Source organism: Olea europaea, chromosome 20 (genome assembly GCF_002742605.1).
Source record: "Olea europaea var. sylvestris chromosome 20, O_europaea_v1, whole genome shotgun sequence".
In the NCBI taxonomy this organism is placed as follows: Eukaryota; Viridiplantae; Streptophyta; class Magnoliopsida; order Lamiales; family Oleaceae; genus Olea; species Olea europaea.
In genome coordinates this window covers 210770-223151 of record NC_036256.1, presented here as the reverse complement: position 1 = coordinate 223151, position 12382 = coordinate 210770, and the positions used below count along the sequence as shown (strand labels likewise).

The window sequence follows — 12382 nt, the reverse complement described above, 5'->3', positions numbered from 1 at the left end:
TATTGAAGATTGTGTGGTTAAAAGTAGGAGAAAGAAAATTTTAATTTAATATAATGAGAAATAATGGAGCTCAAATGGGATTAGTTTAAAATTTCAACATCTGTTGACAATCATACCATCATTACCCTAAAATGAAAAATGAGAGTCAATTTTCATAATTGATCATTCTAGTGCAATATGATGTCAATTAAGTGGAATAATGATATTTATATTAAATTGAAGTTCTGTGACCCAATTGAGAAAGTTCGAACTTTAGCGATCGATTACACAAATGAAATTTACTCTATATCAGCCTCTTATGCCATCCCATCCATATGAACGTGAAAAATGAAAAAGAGTCGACATTTTCATGCATTTTTTATAAGTACTTTGTCCATTTCTTTCTAAATATAACAGTATATCGTTCCTTAATTTAGCCGTAACAGAACTGAAAATCACTAGCTGTGGAAATATATAACACAGCTTTATACTGATTTCCCACAAACGATGTACCACGAATTGGGGAATTGCATGCTCTGACTGGAACCTCCATCTACACAGAAAAAGCCTATCAGATAGAGATGCTGTTCGGAATACCTCGACCGGTGACCCCAGGAGGAGAAGAGGGTAAAAGCAGTTCATAAGGAGGGACACCGGCACCATTTCGATTCTTCAGCTTTATATTCTTGTTTCTTCCATGGATAATTTGCTCAATCTCTTCTAACTTGGTGGAGAATCTTTGAAATATTTCTTGAACTTCAGGATCACTAAATGAAAGTCTCTGAATATCGTGCAACTGGTTTATGTACTCTTCGTCTGCAGAATGGGTCGACAAGGTGTCTTGAACGGCCATAACTTTAGTTGCTTGGAGTTGAGTAGGCAAAGAGGTCAAAAAAGTATACTCGGGGTTGAGAAGAAACTTATCGTAGTCGGGATCACCTTCCTGAGGGATTGATCTCCGCACGAGGGTAGGACGGTTGGGTGGATACCCTCCAAATGGATATTGTCCAAAGTTTATAGCTGCATGTTGACCCGAAGCAACCCAAATCATTGTTGTAAGTATGCCGGATAAGTCCTCTTTAGTCGCAAGGTTAGGCCACCACGGCTCGTTTCTTTTGTCGTAGTGTCCCTTGTTCTTGATCTCGTCCCACCAAGATTGGAGCTCGACATCAGACTTGATGGAATTAGGCTCAGAATAGTAGTGGTCGACATAGGATGATACCATTTCTTTTATGGCCGACCATATGAGGAGACCATCTGCTGCATAAGGATAGTCTTCGATCACAAGTTTCACACCGCTGGGCATTGATGGATCCTCAACCGCCATACCCCTGCAAAGTTCATCGAAAGTTAAATGTTAATCAGAGGAAAGTCAAGACAGTGTTATAGATATTCTTCCTTGCAGCTCTCTAGCAGAAAAAGGCGCCATAGACAGTTTCATTTTATATAACGTAGAGAACTAGGGCGATGTAATACCAAAATATGAATGCCCATTTAAAAATATCGCCACATGCTATTGTAGGGGGAGAATTAGGTCAACCGAAAATCGAGGGGATAAGTGAACACTATAATTAGGCTCTTCACTTTCTAACTAGAATTTAGGGGCAGAAGCATTCTGGCACACAGAGATTGAAATTGAAGTAGATAGGTACGATTTACATTCACGAGAAACTTTACCTTCGAATCAAATCTGCTGGCAATGCTTCCATATCAAATCTCCACATGCTCTTGTAGGCTGCAGAACTTATTTCCATAGAATACTTACCTGGGCTGAAACACGCTTCGATAATTCCACCCCCATTTATTAAACTTTGTCTCGCAAGGGCATTGATTTCCATAGTATACCGCATATGGGGATGAAGCAGCTTATGTACAGGGTGCATTGAGCTAAGCTGTCTATGGGTAGCAATTATATAAGGTTCCATACTGGCATGAGTTCTCAACCTGAAATCGCACATTCAAGATATTAGAGAAGAAGCCAAAAGCTTTAAAGAACAGAATTATGTGAATGCAAATTTCTCCATTAATTCAACTACACAGTAAAAAAACTGCTATGAGTTAAATCTTAATCCCCGATTCTGAGAGCAGTGATAAACAAAATGAAATCAGAAACAGTCAAGCAAACACACAGATTCCTAGTGGTTCATTGCGGCTGAGAATTTCTCAAAGGAGAATAAAAGGTTTTTCAAATACTTCTCTATCTTGTCCAACCACTCCACCCCCGCTTTGAAAATCCTTTATATGTGGCAGGAATATAGATTGATTCACGGTCAACGGGTAACGTGTACAGTTCAATGAAACTCCACACGGTCCAACGAAAATGATTGCCATGCTGACAAGCAAACATTCCAGAAACTGATATTACGATGTACAATTTTAGACATACCAGTGGTTCACAAGTTGATGGACACCTGCATCGTTGGAGCAAACGTGCGCTTTAGCTAGCTTCCAAATCCAGAAAGTTGTAGCATGATACCCATGAGTAAAGATACGCTTGTTGCTTGGTGACGAAGGTGTAGGAGGAAGTGAAAGTTCGATGACAATTGGCCTGAGAATACCAGTATTGGTATAATACAATACCGTTCTGGATGCATAAGCTTTTCGTCCAGGCAAGGAGTTCATTTTCTCGATAAATGGCAAAAGCATGTCATGATAGTCAAGTATAAACAACCTTTTGCCCTTTATGGCCTGTATAGAATCGGAAAGCCTAGTTGAAATTTATGATCGTAAACATTTAAAAGGGGGAAGAACACACAACTTCTATTTTCTGAGAGAGTGAGAAAGCTCCAAGGAATCAAAATTTTGTTCTCTAAACGTTATTACCTGTTCAACGGTCGTCCCATGTAGCTCTTTTTCCAATATTTCCCTGGTGATTGCGGACTCCGGAGGGCCATAAATTGCAGGATCTAGTGTACTTAAAATTGGAAGTTCCTGAAACAATATGGCGCACATTTAGCGTGGCAGCAATCCTTAGAAAATAAATAATATGTTGTATCAGTTATCAACCAACTCAAAACTTTACCTCCAATAGTTGAATGTTAACCGGGTTAACCCCAGCTAATATTTGCCTGGCAAACTCATTATCCCGTAGCCACGCAAATCTGTCCCCTGCAATGGAAGGAGGAAAAAATTGAAAATATGATGGAATTTCTTACTAAAAGCCTGGAATATGAAGAACTTGTAAAAATGGCAGCTAAACTCTAGAGTGGTCAGAAAGAGAAGGGACAAAGACCTTAAAAGCCTCAAATAAGGTTGTTAATGCAGTGAGGGCAAAACAAGGTAAAAAGGAGGTGTGCTTACTCTTTATAATGGCTGGTATATCATACTTCAGCAACTTATCGCCAACCGTCAACACTTGATTCATCACATTAGTCAGAAATTGATTCTTTTTTTCTTTGTGCTCCTCCTCTTTTAAGAGCACACCATCATTATATAGCTTCTCTATGTCAGAGAAGTTGGTAAAGGGTATGTCCGAACTTGACAATTTAGATGCAATCAATGGTATCAGGTTGTGCAACGCAGCCTTCAATCTTCCCGCGGAAAAAGTGTTCTGCTTAATTTCCTCAAAAGTTTCATCTCTAGGAACATAAACCGGATGGGGTTTCTCCACTCTAGTTTCCGTGAAGCGATCTGATCGATTGAAATTTCAGTCAGAAATTTGGTATATAATATATTGTTGAACTTTGGAAACAGATAAAAACATAATGAAATGTAGCACTGCAGCATCGTGCATCGTGAATACCTTTCTTAGTGTGAGGTCGACCAGTTCGGCAGCGCCTGGGGTAAGGCCACTCTTCGTTACCTAACACTGGTCTGACTGTATCTTCACCCTTATCCGGATTACCCAAATCATTATAAACATCGTAATCATAGATTCTTTCATGCAACTTCCTCTCTCCTTTTCCATTACCGCGTAGACTTAACAAGTCTTCTCGTCGAAGATCTTTAATGCCAGGTGGCGTTTGAGAGGGTAAATATGCCTGTCAAAAGAATAAGGCCATTTGATCAAATGTCATCATCTAGTTAAGTAGCACACTTTAATTATATTCATTTCTCACCTGGTTTTTGAATATAATTCTACTTTCCGGATTATCTTTCCTCGAGTGAATCCAAGTATCAGCCCGAAAGAAACTAGGACCTTTTCGAAATCCATGAACTACAACCTCCACTAAGAAGAACTCTTTGTCCTGGAAATTGGTAATAAGGACTGCTCCTGGATGTCCAAAATCTTGTGGCACTGTGAAATCAGCACCATACTCTATAACATATGGATCATTTGATGGCTTTGGCAACCATCCCCTCACAAAAGACTCGACACTTTTTCCTGACTTAGTACCTGTCAGAATGAAACAAACTTCAATGATTATTATTATTATTATTATTATTATTATTATTTTATTATTATTTTTTTTTTGAAAGGTAACAAACTTCCAGGATTATTGCACCAGAAAACTTCCATCCTTGCACTGCCTTAGAAAAAAATGGATCTTTCGAGCTCATTGATCACTACTAACTAGCCAATTAAATTACCATAAATTAACAAAAATCGCCCGCGTGCAAAAATTCTATGATAATGCCAAGAATAGACACTGCAGAAAAACGCCACCAGAGTTTAAAATGACACAAATGGATACTAACTTTTCCTTGAGAGATAGATATGTAGACCATGTAATGCCAAATTTATGTCCTTTTGCACCTAAGATCAAACTTAGTAGACGCTACATGAATAGAAAAAACACATTCATTAGTATATCTCTATAGTATAGGGGGCCCTAATTGAGTCTCGTGTTCATGTTCAACGTAAAAAGGTCAATCTCGTGAAGTGAAATAGCCCTAATTGTTAGAGCTGATGTTCTTTTAGAAGGGCCTAATCGAAGTATGGTGTTGAACAAGTAGGTGTGAGTTTATGTTCTACCGCAGCGAACTCAATGGAGTATTCAAGCCCTCGTACGTTAATTATTAAAAGCTTAAGACAGTTGGGAAGGCAAAGGACAACAGGCCTAAATGTGAAGTCAAACCTGTAAGCTAAAACACCACAAATTGAACTTTTTCAAGAAACTTCGACTGAACCAAGAGACAAAAATCAATCATAAACAAACATAAATTTCTATGAACTTCAATGAAATTTATTGAAATTTTACGAATTTAACTTAGAGACTGAGGAAATTGAAAACTGACCAGGATCAATTTCTTCACTGATGAGACGAATCAAGATTCCTTTGCCAATCCCATTGATAAATGACTCCCACTGATCTTCAATCTTCTCAGTCAGTCTTTCCTTCATCTTTTTCCTGATAGTAATCACTGCTTTTACATTTATGCTTCCACTTTTAGAAGAAGAAGCCAAGGACCCATTATCCTCTTCAGGTTTCTCCACCACCACCACATCCGCTGCACTGGTCTTGTTATCACCACCACTGATCACTGCCCTTATAGGGACCCTTCGCCGGAAACCGGGAAAAGGGGTGGTTTTTCTGGTGAGTCTGTGATGTTTTTCGGCGTAGTAGGTGACCTCCGATCGCCGGAGAGTAAAGGGTCTTGGCTGAGATGTAAGCATCTTCTTGAAACGGAATCCGATCAGTTGGTGGATACTGCAAGTGGATGATAATATGAACATGAAATTATGGACAAATGTGTGAGCTGAATTATTACTGGGATACTAAGACCCTTTCTTGTTGCATATATTTATTATATGTCATTTGTATATATTGACAAAGACAAACAAGTACAAACCGATTAAAAAAAAAAAAAAAGACACACAAGTACAAGATTTCCTTTAAGATTTTTTAATGCAGGTTAAGTTAAATAATCAAGTTCTTCACCACTATCAAAAGTGAAGGGAATAACATTTCCATCCACACTTTTTATATATACTATTTTTTCATTCATCCAATACACGAGCTATGTCATTTTTTAGATAATATTAACGGATCAAAATATCTATTTATTTCTCTTAATAAATTTACAAATTTGATTAATTATTGCGTAAAGAAATGGAGAAAAGAAATATATATTTTTTATAGATATTGTGTAAAGAAATGAAGAAAAGTAAGAAAAATAGTATAACAATTTATAAGTCATATAAATTACAAAGTTATAATAATTTTATTAGGAATTTTTACGTCCAAAAAGAAAAATAATTGACGTCATACACATAAAATTTTTTTTAAAGAAAATTATGTAAATTATATTAAGAAAATTATCGCGACAAAATAATAAACAAAAATAAAATAATTGATTTTTTTTAAAGAAAAAAGAGGAGTTATACGCATTTTTTAACACACGTTTGATGTACGTTTAACTATTTTCGAAATTCATTTAGATTATTCGAAGTATCTATAACAAAGTTCTCGAAATGAGTTTCGAGATAATATCAAAGATTTATGTATTCGATTACCGTACAATCGTCGATGAATTTATAAAGTTAGCTTGGTATCGAAATTCTTAATTTTTTAAATGATGTCTCTTTTGACATTAAAAAAATTTAAAAGTTTAATAAAACATTTTCTAAATGACGTCAAAAATTATAGTCGTGAAAAAATAATAAATATTAATAAAATAATTGATTTTTTTAAGAAAAAATGAATTATACGTATTTTTTGACACATACATTTGATTTACATTGAACTATTTTCGATATTCATTTAAATCATTCGATGTGTTTATGATATAGTTTTTGAAATGAGTTTCTAGAGAATATAGGAGATTTATGATAGAGATTTATAAAAAATAAATAAATGCACGTAGCAGTTTCGCTCCTGGCTAGGAGCATGCTTCTAGGTGCCAAGAGATTTTTTTTCCTCTATATTCTCTCGAAACTCATATCTAGAATTATATCATAAAAATATCGAATGATCTAAATGAATATCGAAAATAGTTAAACGTACATCAAACGTGTGTGTTAAAAAATGCATATAACTTGTTTTTTTTAAAATAATTATTTTATTAATGTTTATTATTTTTTCGACAATTTTTTCGATATAGTTTACATCATTTTCTTAAAAAAAAAATATTACATAAACAATTTTTTTTTTGGACGTAAAAACTCAAAATACGGCACGAATGAACAGTAATTGACATATTGCCTCTTTTATTGTAGTAGGATAACAGATAATAGAAATAGATAATAGGGAATAAACATGGAGCTACAATAAATTATTTGTTTAAGTCAATAATGGAAAGCAATAAAGCAGTTGCATTAATTTTATTTCTGTGGATTAACAGTAGAAATAATTAAAGCCTCTTTTTAGTGGAAATAACGTTGAACGAGTTTAACTACAGTAGAGAACCAATTTAGTGTGAAAGCTCTGCCTCAAGATGAATAGTAATGTTGGCATCCTCTCTTTTAAGGTAAAGGCGGGTATACATCCACTTTTAAAAATTAAATTTTGTTTTATTTTAAATCATATGTAAATTTACTTAAATAGACATAAACAAAATTAAATAAAAATGCATAACTCTAATTTGATCCACTAGTTTTTGTTTTTTATTTATGCTTAACTAGAATCATAATAGATAGAGAAAAATACATGAATATAATTATAGGTGATGGTGGCCCTAAATGTGATTTTTGTGTCGGGAATCATATTAGATTTCGAAGAATGTAAAACGAATCTGATGTAGTTTCATCAGTTAATCAAGAAAGAGGAATAATTGTACAAAGTTAGTAAAATTCAACTTGCTTAATCGGACTTTCTTTCTTTCTTTTTCTAGCATTTGTTGTTTGAAGTATTTTAATACTCAGAACTTCAATAGATAAAGAATTTATTTCATGTTAATTTAATATTCAATGTTTTGTTCTTATTTCATTAATTTGGTTTAAGAGTTTATGGTTTTAGGGAATGTGCGAATCTATAGTGATAGGATGTATTTAAAGTGGGATGAATATATAAAATTCATGTGGATATATAGTATTTAAATTAATGAATTTAATAAGGACAAGATTGAAATATGACGTGGATGTAAATAGTATTTTTTTTTTAAATTTTTAAAATTTTATTATGAATGAACATAGAGTGAGATGGACTTATAAAAAATGTGGATGGAAATAGTAGTACTCAAAGTTAATTCACGTTTTCTCTTCCTAAAAAAAAATGTATAAGAATAATAATAATAATAAATGGAACCAAAAAAAAAAAAAAAAGTTTATTTTCCTGCCACCTTTTCTACCAATTTTCGAGTCAATTAGGACTCGATCAATTGCACTTGCTATTATTCTTGGAAGATTTTTCTTTAAGGACGTATTATATAATTGTAATGAGAGGTTGAAAATTAACTTGCTATTATTCTTTGTTGACAGGAACAATATTAGTAGAGCGTGTAGTTCTATTCTGTCAACCAATGGTAAAATGATACTTTAAAAAATGACTAATTTTGAATGGAACTTAAATGTTGAGGGAAAATTTTTATTACGATGTCCAATTTACTATCCTCCCAATGAATGATTGACATATTATTCTAAATTAACATCTTCAACTTTTCTCTTATTGCCCTTGTATTTAAAATTAGATGAAATTTTAATGTAAAATGATGTGTTAATCATGTTGGAAAAAATGGAAATTTGTATGTAAATAAACTATCAATTGATATAATAAAATAACAAATACAATTCAATAAACATAAAGTTGAGAAAAGATTTAGAATGCAAGCTGTAGACAGTTAGGTTAAAGTAGTCCTAAAATCGTATTGCATCTCATTCATGCAAGTATTTTCGACATTACACAGCTCCAAAGTAAAACCCATGTAACTTACAGTTGATTCTCATTTTATGGACACGGCCTTAGGAAGATAAAGAACGAACCTCTTATCGAATTGCTAACCTATAGAAATATAGTATAAGGGCGTTTATTTCCCATTTTTGTAAAAATGAGAATGAAAAATATAGTCGTTATAGACCCCACACAAGAAATAGAAATTCGAATTTGGTGGCTTGATGTGATGGATAATGGTTATATTTTTCATTTTAATAGGGAAAGAATGGAAAACAAATAGGGGCTATGAAATATAAATGGAGCATTTCTATGTTTTCAAGTTGTATCTTTTTGTTATGCATCTAACAATGAAATCATCATCCCTTTTATAGGGAAAAACCAACCGCCACAATAATGTAAAATTAAATAATTCATAACCTTCAATCAAATATTTAAGTATATGTCATATTATAAATTAAGATTTTAATTAAAACAAAATTGAAAAATAAGCTGTAATAATTTTGAAAATTGAAACTTAATATAATTCCCAACAATCCCCACAAGTTTTAATCTTTCAAAATAAAGAAATATACATTATATACCGGCAACGTTATACTATGTAATATGTATAGTTATCTTTTTGGACTTGAACCTCACTTAGTGATAACAATTTCTATTTGAAAGAGTCATAATTGATTAGGCCTTGAATTAGGTCCATTTGGCTAAACTTCAATTGTTCCGCACACAGTATCGATTTATACTCTAGTTCATGGCAGACAACGTTTTTGATGGCTATGCGCGCCAGTATTGATTCTAATAGAAGTCTCTAGGGAATAGCCAAATCTCATAATCATGGCCTCATGACAACTCTCACATATGTGAGTCCTCCAAAAATGGGTCTCTCACGAGAATTCTCGTCTCGATACTTATTCAGATTTAAACCCTTCCTCACATCATATTATTATTAGTACTATATCACCATAGGAATGAGCACAAATAAAATAGTGTTATTACAAGTCATGCGGTGTGAGTTGTCTCTACCACATTGAACCTTTTTCATGAGATCTCTAATCACAAAGATTAGATTACTCCCGAGTGTGACTCCCCTAAAGCTTAAACCGTTCCCATCGATGACTTATTATGTCCATTATGGACTGTAATTTATTTTATGTCCCTTTTGAACAATAATTTGGTACCATCAATTTGCAAAACTCTTATTCCTTGCGTGCACTTCTATATGTTTGCAAAATCTTTTAAGAAATTTTCAAAATATAATCAAATAAATACATGGAATTTTTAATATTGACTTTGATAAAACATTTGGGCATATGCATCCATTGAACTCTTGCATTTCACCTGCAAATCTACAATTTAACTTTTTAACACATTTTAAGAGCCAGTTTAAAAAGAGTAACAACATATAAGATGTTTTTATTCAAAACTTTAAACACCCACACATTTCAAAGATATTCTGCTTGCGGAACTTAAAAGAAACACCTGCACCTTCTCATGCCAAAATGTTCTACATACAAATGCACTTCCCCCCGCCAAAATGTCCTACATGGCCACAAACTAGCAAAATACTGTTGTCAATTTTCTCTTTTATTAAACGTAAAATAATAATAATAATAATAATAATAATAATAATAATTTCATATCTCTTTTATAGTGTAAAAGCTCAACCTCCACGATAATGAAAAGTAATTCATTGAAAAGAGGTTACATCTAATATAATGATATTTTTTTTAATTTTATATTAAATCTGAAATTGAAAATAAATCCGAAAATTCAAAAAAAAAATATTATTAATCTTGAAATTTAAAACTTACGAATATATATGTTACAACAACATCTACACCAATTCTAGTTATTATTAAGCAAAATTTATGGCACAGAGTTCACTAAACAATCTGCTCATAAAAAATTAAACTACAATGAATTCAGTCAAACTGTTAGCTCATTTCTTACTATTTCAGGACCACTAATAATAGAGATTTATGCAACTGTAGAAAATATAAAGGTCTTCATTATTATCCTCACATTCACCAAAAGATTCGATTTATAATAAGACAAACTTGGACAGAATTCAATATATCTGACATTTAGAGTCTGTCTGGGAGTGATTTTGAAAATTGATTTTTTGACCGTTAGAAGAAAAGTGGGGTCCACATGGGAGAGGAGAAGTCGAATATGATGGCTGGAATAGTGAAATAACGGTAAAAAAATCAATTTCTTTAGTGAAAAAATCGGGCCCAAACAAGCCCTTAATTTGAATTTTAGATAAGGTTTAAAGCTCAGCGCTCCTCCAAAGTTTTAGAATATGAATGCATTACAACAGATATAGCGTAGAATCCTCAAGTCTAGCATTAATCTCACCAAATTAATACTGTAATTCAAAAGGAAAGATACCAACAAATAGCCAAGAAGACCACAGGTTTGCAAAAATCCTCGTTAGAACATATTAATTACTCTAGAAATACCACAATAATTAATAATAATTATATATCTTTAATGGACTTCTGGCTGGTGTTAACTTTTTTGCACGTTGGAGTGAAATTGAAAAACCGCTGTTAAAGTCAACTGTTGGACAATTCATGTAACTTCTACACACAAATCACGCTAACAAGACTTTAAATTGTTGGGAAAAAATTGGAGATTTGTATCAATTAACATAATAACATATAAAATTCAATTCAACAATACGATAACATAAAGTTGAGAAGAGATTTAGAATGCAAGCCTTACAGAGTCACGCCAAATATAATGTCTTAAAGTCGTGTTGCTTTTCCTTTGTGCAGATACTTTCGATACTACACAACTCCAAAATAAAACTCATGAAGCTCACCATCGATTCTTTTTCTACGGACACAATCATAGAGAGATAAAGAACAAACCTCTCATTGAATTGTTAAAATTATAGAAATATAGTATGAAATATATAGGGAGTATTTTTATATTTTTCAAGTTGTATCTTTTTATGATGCGTCTAACAATAAAACCACTATCCCTTTTACAGGGAAAAACCAATCTCCACAATAATGTAGAATTAATTAATTCATGACCTCTATTCAAATATTGAAGTATATGTTATATTATAAATTAAGATTTTAATTAAATCAGATCTTAAATTAAAATGTAATAATTTTTAAAAGTTGCAACTTAATATAATTGTCAACAAATTATTCATTGGGGGACGGCAAATTTTGGATAGTAGATTTCAACTCTAAACAACAACTGAAACCTACGTAAAATCATAGGAAAAATTCTGGAAAAAAAAATGGTCTTGATCAGTTTATTGTTAAACATTGGACATTAAAGAAGACGAAGATTGCTTTGGAGAAGAAAAGTATATTATTGTCATTTTTACTACGTTTACGTAGGAAGCAGAAATAGCTCTAATTTACATGATTAATGACCTAAAATTATTTTACAATATAGTTTAATTTAATGTGATTGTGATTGTGATTGTGATGGTTGTAGTCAACTTAAAAAGGGTATAAAAATGTGGTAAGCATTTATTATCTTTATTTCCCAGGGATGAAGAATGTGTGGCCAGAGAAGAGAATATGAAAACTCCCACTTTTTCATTGAGGACGCGTTTATCACATGGTTTTTGGCATCTGAGAATGACCGATAATTTCACAAAAGGAACAACCAAAAACTCAGTGGACCACAATTAGATTTAACATTATTATAATGACCTCAACTTTCTC

General features: G+C 32.8%; 1 protein-coding gene across 1 annotated transcript; it reads right to left on the bottom strand.

The window, feature by feature from the left end:
* Positions 1-315: 315 nt before the first annotated feature.
* On the bottom strand, positions 316-5650 carry LOC111369299 (lipoxygenase 6, chloroplastic-like). The gene is made up of 9 exons (XM_022990759.1): positions 5158-5650; positions 4038-4315; positions 3722-3959; positions 3280-3609; positions 3002-3087; positions 2803-2910; positions 2366-2667; positions 1657-1923; positions 316-1310 (listed from the first exon to the last, which is right to left on the bottom strand). The coding sequence occupies exons 1-9, from the start codon at positions 5594-5596 to the stop codon at positions 551-553; spliced, it is 2808 nt and encodes a 935-aa protein (XP_022846527.1). The 5' UTR covers positions 5597-5650; the 3' UTR covers positions 316-550.
* Positions 5651-12382: the final 6732 nt, after the last annotated feature.